A 15,236-nucleotide genomic window follows, 5' to 3' on the forward strand; every position below is an offset into this window, starting at 1 on the left:
CTGAGGAAAGCGAGGATTCTGAGCAGAAGCACTAGTTTTACCTGGTCTATACCTCCTCACTTCTTGAAAATGAAACTTAGCCACCCAGAAATGAGGCTCAGGCTTATCCTCAGGTAGCCGCTGGACCTTGGAATCTCCCAGGTCTTTAGCAATCTTCTCCAAATACGCACAAAAGAGTAGTTTCTTCTGAAAGGGCAACTTTGCCAGACAAGATTTGGATGCATCATCAGTGGTCCAATGCCTCAACCACAACCAGTGTTGCACCGAAACGGCCAAGGCCATACCCGTTAGCTGATGCTTGAAGAATATCATAAAGAGGGTCTGACAAATAGGATAACCCCGCCTCTAGGGTATGGAGAAAGTCTGGAAGTGAGTCCAATGTGGACAATTGTTGAATCCACAATAAAGACACCCTGGCTACAAAAGATGAAGAAATTGCTGCCTGAGAATTTAAAGCAGCTAACTGAAAGGCAAGTTTCAAGGAAGCCTCAAGCTTGCAGTCATGCATATCTTTTAAAGCAGCGCCACCTTCAACAGGGACAGTGGTACGTTTAGTAACCAATGTAATAAGGCATCCATCTTAGGTAGAGCAAACTGCTCTAAATCAGATGGCAGAAGGGGATATAATTTGGACATAGCGCGAGCCACCCGGAGGTTAGAATCAGGAGTCTCCCACTGAACTGCAATAAGCTCCTGCATAGCCTCATGAAGATACAGGAGGTCTCTTAGTACCTGACATAATAAATGGAGCAGGACCAGAGGACTGCGAAGCAGAGGAAGAAATGTTTAATGCCTCCATAGATTTTGTGATCAACAGAGGCAACTCCACTCTCACAAACAGCCTAGCTACAGTAGGATCATCACCCCAGTCTGCCTCTGAAATATCCAAATCATGCCATCAGCAGAACTAGGACAGTCAGAAAACACAGATAAAACCTCTTCTGAGTCCCGAGGAGGAGCATTCTCCAAACCCTGCGAAACAGAAAGTTTTTGTTTCTTAGCAAGCTGCTCCTCAAAAGCAATGTGAGGGGAAGAAGGAGAGGCAGCTTGAGCTGACTTTCATAAAAAGGCCTAATGTAATAAAAGAACAAATTCAGGTGAAAAAGGCAGGGCAGAGACCTCTATCCCCAAAAGACCAACATCCCGGGACATTGTAGCGGGCAAGGAACCTGCTCACAAAGTGGCTGCCGAAGCCTTGCAGAGCACAGGAGCCGTTGGTGCTGAGCCCGCCAAAACCACCATTGGAGTGCAGCCGGATTGAACTCCCAGAGATGAAGTACTGACAGCCAAAGTAAGCAAAAGCAGCATGTCCACAGAAGTAAAGCAAAGCAAAGCATGCAGGAACCGGTAGCCAAGAGCTTACCCCTGCAGCACGCACAAGATTTAGTAAGCTCAGACAAAAAATAATAAATATACTTACAGAAAACAGTCAGTCAGTCTCGTGACGTCCAAGGCAGTGAAGCCCCACAATCTTGCCAGAGCTCAAGTGCTCTCAAAAAGAACTGCAGTGGCTGGTTTGTTTGTTTTTTCTTTTGATAGAGACAGGAGAAAAAGAGAAGGGAAGACTGAAATATAGAGGTAGAAAGTGGCAACAGGAGAGCAGGGAGGGAACTAGACCACTAGGTTTACACCCGAGACACAGGATATTCTCAACTCCAAACTCAACTGAACCTGCAAGCAGGACAGGAGGCCACACAGAAGTCACCTAAGCATTTAACAGCTGCTATCCCGCCTGCTGGAGATACTGACTTAGTTGCTAAGCGCAGGAACATACGAGGCACAACTCAGTAGAATTACCTGCTGGCAGATGGTCACAACCCATTTGTCTGGACTGAACCTTGGGATGTAATGGAATGACCAAGTTTTGCTATATGTCAATTTTTGTAGTTGCAGAAGATTAAGGTCATATGCTACAAGGATTATCTACAGTCAGACTAGTGAGGGGGATACAAAACATGGATGAGTGAGAGCTTAAGTATTGTACTGTGTTTTGGTCTTTAAACTTTATTATATACTATGCTGTTTTATTAAGCAAGTTTTGTTCTTGTAGCTCATGTTACAGTTTTAAAAAATACAGAATATTAAATCAGTAGTTATTAGCCTAACACATGTGGTGGGCAATAGTGAGCAACAGAGAATATTCCCTTTAGGATCTGCTTGATACTTAAAAAGAAACTCAAAGACTGACTACTGTCTGTGTCAGGCAGCTAGGGCTTGATGACCACTGGTGTGATCCAGCATGGTATTTTTTATATATTTTTTTTTTTTTTTGGGGGGGGGGGGAGATGGAGAGACTCCATTACCTGAGTCCAAAACAGGTGCTGACTGCTACTTGTGAATCTGAGATACCCTCCACGTATCCTCGATAGTGACAATGATCCTGCAAGTGGACAAGAGAAGACATTATGTCCTTCCACAAAATGCTTCTCATAAATACCAAACATAATTACTGTTCCTCCATGAAGAAATCTATGCACACACTGTACTTTTATTAGCATACATTTCATATCTATCTATATGTGTTTGTGTGTGTGTGTGTGTATTATATAGATAGATAGATAGATAGATAGATAGATAGATAGATAGATAGATACAGTAGATACAGTAGATAGATAGATAGATAGATAGATACACACACACACACACACACACACAAACAAACACATATACAAACAGGCTAATCCAAGAAATACAAATATAAATCAAAGTTTACAATAAAAGAAGGATCCAGAAAACCACAACCTCAGTGTGACCCAAAACAGGAAAGGAGAGAGGAAAAAACTGGTGTACAGAAAAGAATCTTACTCTAGATTTAACAAGCACAGAGCCCCCTATAATATTCAAGCCTACCCAAGATCAAAACTAAGACATAGCACCCTGCCACACCATTATGTTGTACAAAATCCATTAAGTGCCAGCACTGTGGGTGCTTAAACATCCCTGTTGATGAGCATTCTCATTCACTGTGTCCAAGAAGGGATTATTTGTTTTGAGTTTAGCACCCCATTGTTTCAAAACATAAGCTCCTATGCTAAAAACCAGCAATTTCAAGAATGTCAGTAGGGTTCATCAAAATGGAAGTTGAGAAAATATCTAAGATATAAATTTTGCTACCCTAGTACAGCCTGTTACCTTTATGCTTCTTAGATTTTGATTATTTCTTTAGCTGTTTAGTTTGAATGAAAATATGAAAGATTGTTACATGGTACACCATGGTGTGACGAACGGCACTGATTTACAATGCTATTACAGCAAACAAACAAATTTCACCCCAAAGACAGCAACTGCCAAGTATTGCCACCACAGGGTGGACAAATCAATACTTCTATTTGCTCTTTATTTACTTATTTATGAACTTTGATACAATATACATGAACAAAAACACTTGCTCATGTATATATAAGGTTGTTACACAAGATATAAAAGTGAAACAACACTTCAGAAAGGAAATAATATATTCTTACATCAGACCACAATAAGAGGGCCAGAGAACAAAGAAATAAAATATAGGAGCTTGCCAAAATGAAGAATAAAATAAAAAATAAATATTAAGGCTATTTCCCCTCCCTGTAATCCTACCTAACTACTTCTATTAGGGACTATGGAGAAACGTTTCATGTAAAAAAAAAAAAAAAAAAAACTTCAGCTGTTCTGGTTATATATACACACACATTATCTCTCTATATAAAACGCACCTCCAACATTCTAATGAAGCCTCACTTTCCCAACGTTCTAAAGTGAGGCGGCAGAGACCACTTTTTGAACATCAGTGTTTGCCCCGCCCACGCGCTGCTGATTGACTGTGCCTCAGGTGATGCACACAAAGTACGGTTCCACCTCCCAAACACTCACATGGACTTAGAAACCACCAAGCCTTTGAATGGGACCGGTGCTGCAGAGGAGCAGGAGTGGGACAGCAAAGAAAATGCAGCGGCGTTCAGGAAAAAAAAAAAACAAACACACACGAGTCCCGCCCCTTCCTGAGGAGGGGGTAGCTACCAGCACGGGGACCAACTGCGAGGAAAGCGCGGACGAAGAACGCCACTAAACAACCACTACATCGCGGACCTTACTCTGCAAGCTGTTCATGCGGTGAGTCTCCAAGCCGGCGTTCAGTGCCTACAAAGGAGACTTCCAAACACATGCGCCCTCAGCCCCGCCCCCCCTACAGAATGCCACCCGCATTCCACACTAAAACCAAACCAACCCCCCCCCAAAAAAACCACCCAAACGGAAACCTCCGGCGCCCAACCCCCCCTAAAAAAAACGGATCACAGCCCACCTGAGTGCCCAGCTGAAATCAGTGCCTACAAGGAGACCTCCAGACACATGCGCCCTCAGCCCCGTCCCCCCCTACAGAACACCACCCACATTCCACACTCGAAAAAAACCCATATCTACACCTACTGCCTGCCTGCAACGGATCCCTCTGGTTTCAACAAAAATACAAGTGCCTACAAATACCACATCAGAGTGCCCTGCTGAATTAAGATTACTGTATCACACTCACACGCAGAGAATCACCCTCTACCAGCCACAAAAAAACCCACATCTAATATGGACAATCAGCATCACTCACTAACACACATACATACAACCAAACTGCCCACCACCCAAAATGCCACACTGCCATGGACAGACAACATCTTGCTTTCACACTCATACACACACACTCCCTCCCCCAACCCCCTTAATACAAAAACTGAAACAGTAAAAACCTACATCTCTCTCTTACAAACACCCACAGACTCCCATAACCCCCCCCCAAAAACACAAACACTCATATAGAACAACCCTACCCCACAAACACCCCCTACAAACACCCCCCCACAAAATGGCACACATACCCACAGACACCCACAACCCCCCTCAAAACCACAAACACTCATACAGAACAACGCTACCCTACCCCACAAACACCCCTCTCCCCACCAAAAAAAAATAGCATACACCCATAGACCCCCACAACCCCCCCTCAAAACCACAAACACTCATACAGAACAACGCTGCCCTACCCCACAAACACCCCTCCCCCCACCAAAAAAAAATAGCATACACCCATAGACCCCCACAACCCCCCCTCAAAACCACAAACACTCATACAGACTTTATAACTTTAAAAAAAAAACTCTTTTCCTTTTTAAAAAAAAATATATCCCTTAATATCAAACAGAAAAAGAAAACAAAAAAAAACAAACACATGCTAGCGCCCGTTTCATTTGTTTTGGAAACGGGCCTTTTTTACTAGTATATGTATATATATACACACACACATACACATATATATATATATATTTTTTTAAATTTATTTCTTTATATTTAACACCAAGATACTTTATCAAACACTGGGGTAGCACAAAAACAAAAGTAACCATATCTTTAAAGCTTTTCTTCTTTCCAGAGTCTTTTTTGTACCATCTGGATATTTATTTTATTAATTATTTTATTTCTAACATTTATATTCCACACAGTCCAGTTCCCAGCGGATTAGAAGATCACATACATAAGCAAAATATTTCATACAACAATAAAACATGTTAATACAATGATACGTGAAAGCTCATAGTTTTTATACCTCTTAATACAAATATCACAGGTTGCAAACTGGCTTACCCAAATGCCTCTTGAAATAAAAAAAAGCCTTGAGCTGTTTTCTAAAAATAAGATGACTCCAACTTACGCAAATCAGCAGGCAAAGAATTCCATAGAGTAGGTTCCATCACTTGAAAAATAGATGATTGAACTAACAGAACGCTAGATAAGAATTTCCGGAAGCAATTTATTAGCAGACCTAAGCGTTCTGACCGGTTTATACAACTTCAAAGGACAAGATTGCTGGTGCATCACTCTTCAAAAATTCTTTTTTTCAATGGGCTACCAATGTAAAAAAACTAAATGCTCATGGCGTGGAATTTGTGCAATCATAAAAGCAAAAAATCCAGCTCTTCCAGCTAAAAAATAGCACTTTAGATATTCTAAAATATAACCTCAACAGAGCATTCAAATCCTCTTCAAATACAAATATCACCAACAAAGTTAATCTTTCCAATACTTCACATGTCAAGCTCGCAAGAAAGGCAGTCACAGTCTTTAAAATCAAGAATAGCTTCTCCTTCTGATCCATTAATTTGCACTTTATTCTGTCCCTTATTACAATCTTCTGTATTTATGGGCTCTTCACTCTGGGTCTTACTTGAAGAAGGCAGCAAATAACAAAATTTTTGATCAAAGGTGGAATTTGATCCACGGAGTACTTCAAAATTTCCATCAAATATTTTTTGTAACAAAAGAGAGGGAACAAAGTACAAACTAAAGTCCAAACAAAAAAAACAGCACCACGGGCATTTAAAAATGGAACACAGTCCTTTAATGAATGAGCCTTTTTGTCAAGGCTCATTCATTAAATGGGTCTTTTTGTCAAGGCTCATTCATTAAAGAACTGTGTTCCATTTTTAAAGGCCCGTGGTGCTGTTTTTTTTTGTTTGTCATCAAATATTTTTTAAAAGCATTGCCTAGGTTCACACCCAAAAATTGTGAAAATATAGCCTATAATTAAAGTTCTCAAAATGTTCTAGTTTATGTATTATCAAATTATCTTTGACCAAAAGTAGCAGTCAATTCCTGAGCAGATTTTACTTGATCTTTAACTTGTTGGATATGTACAGAGAAGTCCATCTTAACCACCTCCATATTTTTTGATAAAGTATCAGTCTTACAAGCAATGATAATTCAGCTGTGGTCTTGGACATTAAGGTCTCTATCATCACCAGCTCCTCCAAACTCCCTCAAGCATCACTCCACTCGGGGTTATAGTTGTATATAACATAAATGGAAGACACATTCTTAAGAACTGCCTGAAACGCAAAGAACCCTAGCAGGAAAGGCATCTTTAACATAATGACATCATCAGTCTTATGTCTATTCAATTGAAACGTGAGCGATCAAAATAGGGGATAGGGGATGGGACTTGATATACCGCCTTTCTATGGCTACAATCAAAGCAGTTTACATATTACATACAGGTACTTATTTTGTACCTGGGGCAAATCGACAAGTTAAACCGTGATAAATCACCTGGAATGGATGGCATACACCCCAGGGTACTCAAAAAAACTCAAACATGAAATTGGTGATCTGCTGTTAGTGATCTGTAACCAGTGATTAAAACCATCCATAGTACCTGAACATTGGAGGACGGCCAATGTAACGCTGATATTTAAAAAGGGTTTCAGGGGTGATCTGGGAAGTTACAGACCGGTAAGCATGACTTCAGTGTCAGGGAAAAATAGTGGAAGCTATTATAAAAAATAAAATTATGGAACATTTAGTCAAGTATGATTTAATGGGTCAGAGTCAGCATAGATTCAGCCAAGGGAAGTCTTGTCTCACCAATTTGCTTCAGTTCTTTGAAGACGTGAATACACATGTGGATAAAGGTGAGCCGGTTGATGTAATGTAACTACCTTTTCAAAAAGCTTTTGCCAACATTCCTAATGAGAGACTCCTGAGAAAATGTAAAAGTCATGGGATAGTTTGGCTTTGGAGGAACAGGTTCCACGAGTAAATGCTGTGGGAGGCTAGGGAGGTATATGGAAACCCAAAGAGAAGAAAGAAATTTATCAATATATGGAACCTATATTTGCAAAATATCTCTCATAAAGCAAGAAGTGCCGTACTCAATAAATTAGGAATACCCTAGTTCAAGGGGAACCAAGTGAACATACGCTCCTTGTGTAAGTTGGGTTAAAGGTAGCTGATAAATTACGGAAGAACTTGCTACCATGAAGTATGAAGCTCAAAGTTAAGAGGATATGGGGGGGGGGGGGTGGTTAGGTGGGGTAAATGTTAAAAAAGTGATGATACAGATACGATGTAAGTTAATGTACAAGAAATGTCAGTATGATTACAGAACGTTTGCTCTTAATAATTCTGTTTTGAATGTCTGTTCATCAATAAAAATTGTTTACAAATAAAAGTCATGGGATAGGAGGCAAAGTCCTTTTGTGGATTAGGAATTGGTTATTGGACAGAAAACAGAGGGTAGAGTTAATGGCCATTTTTCTCAGTGGAGGAGGGTGAATAGTGGAGTGCTGCAGGGATCTGTACTGGAACTGGTGCTATTTAACATATTTATGATGCAATCATTTTTATTAAATGCAGAAAGCCTGAATGCCACATTTTAGAAACTTACTACTACTACTACTACTTAGCATTTCTATAGCGCTACAAGGCGTACGCAGTGCTGCACAAACATAGAAGAAAGACAGTCCCTGCTCAAAGAGCTTACAATCTAATAGACAAAAAAATAAATAAAGTAAGCAAATCAAATCAATTAATGTGAACGGGAAGGAAGAGAGGAGGGTAGGTGGAGGTGAGTGGTTACAAGTGGTTACGAGTCAAAAGCAATGTTAAAGAGGTAGGCTTTCAGTCTAGATTTAAAGGTGGCCAAGGATGGGGCAAGACGTAGGGGCTCAGGAAGTTTATTCCAGGCATAGGGTGCAGCGAGACAGAAGGCGCGAAGTCTGGAGTTGGCAGTAGTGGAGAAGGGAACAGATAAGAAGGATTTATCCATGGAGCGGAGTGCACTGGAAGGGGTGTAGGGAAGGACGAGTGTGGAGAGATACTGGGGAGCAGCAGAGTGAGTACATTTATAGGTTAGTAGAAGAAGTTTGAACAGGATGCGAAAACAGATAGGGAGCCAGTGAAGGGTCTTGAGGAGAGGGGTAGTATGAGTAAAGCCACCCTGGCGGAAGACAAGACGGGCAGCAGAGTTTTGAACCGACTGGAGAGGGGAGAGGTGACTAAGTGGGAGGCCAGCAAGAAGCAGATTGCAGTAGTCTAAACGAGAGGTGACAAGGTAGAGTGTTAATACAGTGCAATCCGCTTAAGTGCAAGGGTCTGGGACCAAAGAAATACATGCACTTAACCGGAGCGTGCACTTAACCGTTGTAACCCAAAGAAGCTTGACATCTGATAAACATATGTACAGTAGTTTATTATACGTACAGTATACAGTCTCCGTTAACTGACGTTAGGCTTACTTGAAGTAATCATAGTCAGTCGCATTGAACCTGCTATGAGTGGGAAAGTGCGGGGTACAAATGTAACAAATAAAATAGGCCTCTGTACACTCTTGTGTCTGTGAGTTCCATAGACTACGTCTGCCAGGCGGTAAAAACTGTCATAGCACTGACATCCAGTGGCCTCCAGATAGGCCAGCACGGTGTCGAGACTCTCCAGCACTCTTGCAAAAGTGACAGGAGGTTGTTGAATTTTGTCAGCATGTGCCTCGCTGCTTATTTCATCATCTGTTTCATCATCAGCCGTTGTTGCCTGCGTGTAGGCACATATCTTGACATCAGTGCTGACTTCAGCTGTTTGTAGATCGTAATCAACAGCTATGTAGTGATGAAACTCCTCTTCAGTAACACCGGCTGGGATGTCAATAGCCTGTTCATCTGAGGCATTTGCAACAGCTGCATCTGTTTCGTCCCTCTCCACAACCCTAACAAAGCTTGCCCGCTTGTAGCAGTTCACAATGGTTGCCTGTGTAACATGATTCCAGGCTTCTTTCTGCATATGTAGGGAATCCAACAGTGATAGATTACGAGCCAGTTCAACAGCACGTTTATCTTTGCCAGTCTGGTCATCCATAACGCTCATCAGACGACGTAGCACAAGAGCCCGATAATGTTGTTTGAAATTGGCTATTATGCCCTGATCCATAGGTTGGATCAGAGAGGTAATGTTTGGTGGCAGGAAGACCACCTTGACATTAGACAGCCTGGCATCATCCCTGTGTGCAGCACAATTATCACAAAGCAACAAAATCTGACGCTTTTGTGACCGCATTCTAGTGTCTAATTTCTTTAGCCACTGCTTCCAAATTTCCCCAGTCATCCATGAATTTGCATTAGCCTCGCTTGACACAGGAAGTCACTTAACATTCTTGAAGCAACAGGGCTGTTTGCTCTTTCCAATGACAAGTGGTTCCAACTTCTCACTCCCATCCATATTGCAGCAAAGGAGGATCGTCAGTCAGTCCTTCGACGTTTTACTTCCTGTAGTTTCGGCTTGTTTGATGCTAGTGTTCCATCAGGAATCGCTCCCCAGTAGAGACCATTTTCGTCAGCATTGAAAATGTCACGAGGTGCAAACTCGTTCAAGATGGTAGGAAGAACTGAAACAACCCAATTTTCAGCACCAAAGTCATCAGCGTCTTGTTTTTCACCATGCTGTTTCTTGAATTTTATGTTGTTCCTCCTCTCCTTCCATCTTTCCAACCATCCAACAGTGGCTTTGAATTCAGTTAGTCCAAGACTTTCAGCTAGCTGATTAGCTTTCTCCATAAGCAGTGGACCACTGACAGGAAACTGTCTGCTCCTGACTTGAGAAAACTACAGAAGAGCATCTTCTACATCCTCAGCTTTTCCCGCCCGTTTCAGTTTTTGTTGTGGATTTGTATTGTTTTGCCAGTCTTCCAGAAGCTGGTCTTTCTGCTTCAAGATAAGTGAAATTTGACTGGGATTGACACCATATTCTTTAGCAATAGATGCTTGACTTTGTTCGTTTTCTAATTTTTTAAAAGAACTTCTATTCGTTCAGCCAGTGTTAAAGTCTTACAGTTGCGCGACGACGACGACTCCAGTGTACACTCTAACAACATTCTTTTGCTTATTCTGTCTGTGGCAGTTAACCAACGAGATTTCAAATTTACCGCCCCTTTATCACGAGCTAATCGGCTTCCATATTCCGTGCGTGCGCTTATGCGGAGTCTTTCCTGCAGAGGAGCAGTCTTAAACCATGCATATAAGCGAATCTTGCACTTATCAGTGGTGCGCTAAACCGAAGTTTGTCCCCATAGAAATTGATGGCGCCAAAAACAGGACCGAAGTATGGCATGCAGTTAAACAGAGCATGCACTTATCCGTCGTGCACTTAAATGGAGAGCACTGTAATTCCTTCCAAAAGCTAACAATACTAGGACGAGACCAAAACATATGTCCCAGGGTCGCGCCTTCAGTTCCACATTTTGGACACGATCCCCAAGGGGAAAGCCCCATATGAAAGGCACAGTGAGGGGAAATATAAGTACAAATTTGTATTGTAATTCCCAATGCAGGGCAGAAGGTGACTGACGCCGCAGGGCAAGGATATGAGACTTACTAGTAAAACATGCCCATTTCTTGCGCAAATGAAACGGGCGCTAGCACGGTTTCCTTCCGAACCTTCCCCCCCTCCGTACTCACCCCTTCGGCGTTGTGAAGGCACTGACCGCCATTGTTGCGGACCTCGGCACGCCACCTTCAATCTGCTGAGTCCTTGGTTGTGAAGCCACTGATGCCATTGCTCCGCCTTCGACGTCATCACGTTTGACGCGAGGGCGGGGCCCCAACACAGTGTATTCGGTGGCTTCACCACCACAAAGGCTTCGAACCGGAAGGAAGTGCCCGGAGGACCTGACAGTGACGTCAGTGTCCTCAGAATGTTGAGGGTGAGTTTTATTATATAGGAAGTTGCGACACAGTCAGAGAAAACTTGCGGTCGCCCCTCCATTGCGCTAGTAAGTGGTTATAATCCAGTTCAGGAATAGAGTCACGAATGTGCCGGTGATGAAAGGAGAGTGGCACAATACAGCAAAATTAGAAAAGGTTCAAAGAAGAGCGACCAAATTGATAAAGAGAATGGAACTCCTCCCATATGAGGAAAAGCTAAAGAAGTTAGGGCTCTTCAGCTTGGAAAACAGACAGCTGAGGGGGGATATAATTGAGGTCCTCAAAATCCTGAGTAGTGTTTAATGGGTAGAAGTGAATCGACTTTTCACTCTTTCAAGACGTACAGACCAGAGGATACTCAATGAAATTACATGGAAATACTTTTAAAATAAAAATATTTTTTCACTCAAAAAAGTTAAGCTCTGGAACTCATTGCTGGAGGATGTGATAACAGCAATTAGTGTATCTGGGTTTAAAAAAGGTTTGGACAAGTTCCTGGAGGAAAAGTCCACAGTCTGCTACTGAGATAGACATGGGCGAAGCCATGCTAACCCTGGAATTGGTAAGCATGGGATGTTGGACTGGCCACTGTTGGAAGCAGGAAACTGGGCTAGATGGACCACTGGTCTGACCCAGTATGGCTATTCTTATGTTCAAAAACTGGCTTTCAAGCGCACCACAACATCCACCCTGTAGTGCTTGGCAAAAGTATGCAACGTCGACCACGTCACTGCCTTGCACATATCCACCAGACACAGTAAGGCAGTCTCCGCCCAGGATGTCGCTGTACGTCTAGTACAATGAGCCCACAAGGCCTGAGGTGCCTGCTTCCTGCAAGCAAATAAGCTGACGCGATAGTCTCCTTCAGTCACCTAGCAACTGTGGGCTTAGAAGCCAAGAGGCCAAGCCTCTGTTTACCAGAGAGCACAAACAGTCCGATTTGCAAAACTCAATCGTGACTTCTAGATATCTAATGAGGAATCTACGCACATCGAGAAGCTTCAAGGAAGAATACTGAGCCCCTTTGTCCTCTTTGCTAAAGGACAGAAGCTCCACAGATTGGCTGAGATGAAATGCTGATACCACTTTTGGAAGAAAGGAACAAACTGTGTGCAAGGAGACCCCCCACCTCCGAGAGAAGAAAGGAATCCTGACAAGAGAGCCTGAACCTCCAAAATCCTATATGCAGACACAACAGCCACCAAGAATGCTGTCTTTAGTGTAAGATCTTTAAGGAGGCCTTCCGGAGTGGCTCAAAAGGAGGCTACTAAAGAGCCTGATGGACTAGATTAAAGGCTTCACTCTGGACACAGCGCAGCAAAGTGTGGCCAGAAGCGGCCCGTTCCCCACAAGAATCGAACTATATCCGGGTAAGCCGCAAGAGATGTCTTTTGTAGTCAGCCCCTGAAATAGGCCAAGCCGCAACCTGAACTTTTGGAGAGCCCAATGCCAATTTGTTTCTGAAGACCTGCTTGGAGAAATATTATGACGTGTGAGATCTGAGCAGAGAAGGGAGCTAGTCCTCGCACAAAACACCAGCCCTCTAACGTCCTCTACACTCTCACATACAGCATGGATGTAAAGCATTTCCAAGCTGAAAAGCAAGGCAGCAATGACCAAATCAGAATAACCTTTACATCTCAACTAAGCCTTTTCAATAGCCAAGCCATAAGACCAGAGGGGCACGGATCCTCCTTGAGTACTGAACCTTGCTTCAGAAGGCCACATACCTGCAGAAGATGGAAAGGACCCCCATCCAGCAGTTGAATCAGGTCTGCTTATCATGGCCTCCATTGCCAATCCAGGGCTATGAGAATTATTTGACCCTAGTGCAACGCGATACTTTTCAACATATTGCCTACCATGGACCAAAGAGGGAAAACAGATAGTAGATGTGTCTCCAGCCAGGGCTGCAGTAGAGCATTGATCCCCATCAAGACTGGTTTTGACGGCTGAAGAATTGGGCACTTTGGCATTCCTTTTCATAAGTACATAAGTATTGCCACACTGGGAAACACCAAAGGTCCATCGAGCCCAGCATCCTGTTTCCAACAGTGGCCAATCCAGGTCACAAATACCCGGCAGGATCCCAAAAATGCACAAAACATTTTATACTGCTTATCCCAGAAATAGTGGATTTTCCCCAAGTCCATTTAATAACGGTCTATGGACTTTTCCTTTAGGAAGCCAGCCAAACCTTTTTTAAACCCCGCTAAGCTAACCACCTTTACCACATTCTCTGGCAATGAATTCCAGAGTTGAATTACACGTTGAGTGAAGAAAAATTTTCTCCGATTAGTTTTAAATTTACTACATTGTAGCTTCATCGCATGCCCCCTAGTCCTAGTATTTTTGGAAAGCGAGAACAGACGCTTCACATCTACCCGTTCAACTCCACTCATTATTTTATAGACCTCTATCATATCTCCTCTCAGCTGCCTTTTCTCCAAGCTGAAGAGCCCTAGCCACTTTAGCCTTTCCTCATAGGGAAGTCGTCCCATCCCCTTTATCATTTTCGTCGCCCTTCTCTGCACCTTTTCTAATTCCACTATATCTTTTTTGAGATGCGGCGACCAGAATTGAACACAGTATTCGAGGTGCAGTCGCACCATGGAGTGATACAAAGGCATTATAACATCCTCATTTTTGTTTTCCATTCCTTTCCTAATAATACCTAACATTCTATTTGCTTTCTTAGTCGCAGCAGCACACTGAGCAGAAGGTTTGAACGTATCATCAACGACGACACCTTGATCCCTTTCTTGGCCCATGACTCCTAACGTGGAACCTTGCATGACGTAGCTATAATTCGGGTTCCTTGTTCCCACATGCATCACTTTGCACTTGCTCACATTAAACGTCATCTGCCATTTAGACGCCCAGTCTCGTAAGGTCCGCTTGTAATTTTTCACAATCCTCCCGAGATTTAACGACTTTGAATAACTTTGTGTCATCAGCAAATTTAATTACCTCACTAGTTACTCCCATCTCTAGGTCATTTATAAATATGTTAAAAAGCAGCGGTCCCAGCACAGAGCCCTGGGGAACCCCACTAACTACCCTTCTCCATTGAGAATACTGACCATTTAACCCTACTCTCTGTTTTCTATCTTTCGCCACCATCAAGTCCAGAAGTGGAGAACTCCATCAGTCCATTATCAGCTGAAATCCCTGGCTTGATAGTTCCTATTCTCCCGAGTCCAAGGATTGCCTGCTGAGAAAGTCTGCCTCCACATTCAAGGACCCCGCAGTGTGAGCTGCTGACAAGCAGAGAAGATTTTTCTCTGCCCAACTCATGAGGGAGGCTGACTCCACTGCCATCAGACAGCTGCAGATCCCACCTTGCTTGTTGATATAAGCCACCGCTGTCACATTCTAAAAGAAAACTTGGATAGGGGCCCCCGCCAGAAAAGGAGAAAAGTCTCATAAGGCATTCTGCACTACAATGATCTCCAAGCAAATTTATAAACCACCGAGACTCCTGTTCCATCCAGGTGTACTGTGCCAGATGGAAGTTGTAATGCGCTCCCCAACCTGACTTGCTGGTGTCTGTTGTCACCTCCTTCCATTGTGTTATTGGAAAGGGAACTCTTATGGTCAAATTCCTGGGAGACAACCACCACTGCATACTCCGCCTGGCAACCAGTGTCCAAGGAAGAAGAAGGTCATGACAAAGTGGCTGAGAAAATATTCCTGTAACTGTCCCATATGAACCCTTGTCATGGCTGAAGCAGAAAAGGA

General features: G+C 42.9%; 1 protein-coding gene across 2 annotated transcripts in view; it reads right to left on the reverse strand.

The window, feature by feature from the left end:
• LOC115469357 (disintegrin and metalloproteinase domain-containing protein 9-like) overlaps positions 1–15,236 on the reverse strand; it is a 240,843-nt gene that overhangs the window by 176,802 nt on the left and 48,805 nt on the right. For both annotated transcript variants that reach the window (XM_030201903.1, XM_030201904.1), the window contains one exon: positions 2,304–2,380. In XM_030201903.1, the coding sequence (XP_030057763.1) occupies positions 2,304–2,380 (77 nt within the window). The remainder of the gene's footprint in view (positions 1–2,303; positions 2,381–15,236) is intronic.

The sequence above is a fragment of the Microcaecilia unicolor genome, chromosome 4, assembly GCF_901765095.1.
Source record: "Microcaecilia unicolor chromosome 4, aMicUni1.1, whole genome shotgun sequence".
Lineage (NCBI taxonomy): Eukaryota > Metazoa > Chordata > Amphibia > Gymnophiona > Siphonopidae > Microcaecilia > Microcaecilia unicolor.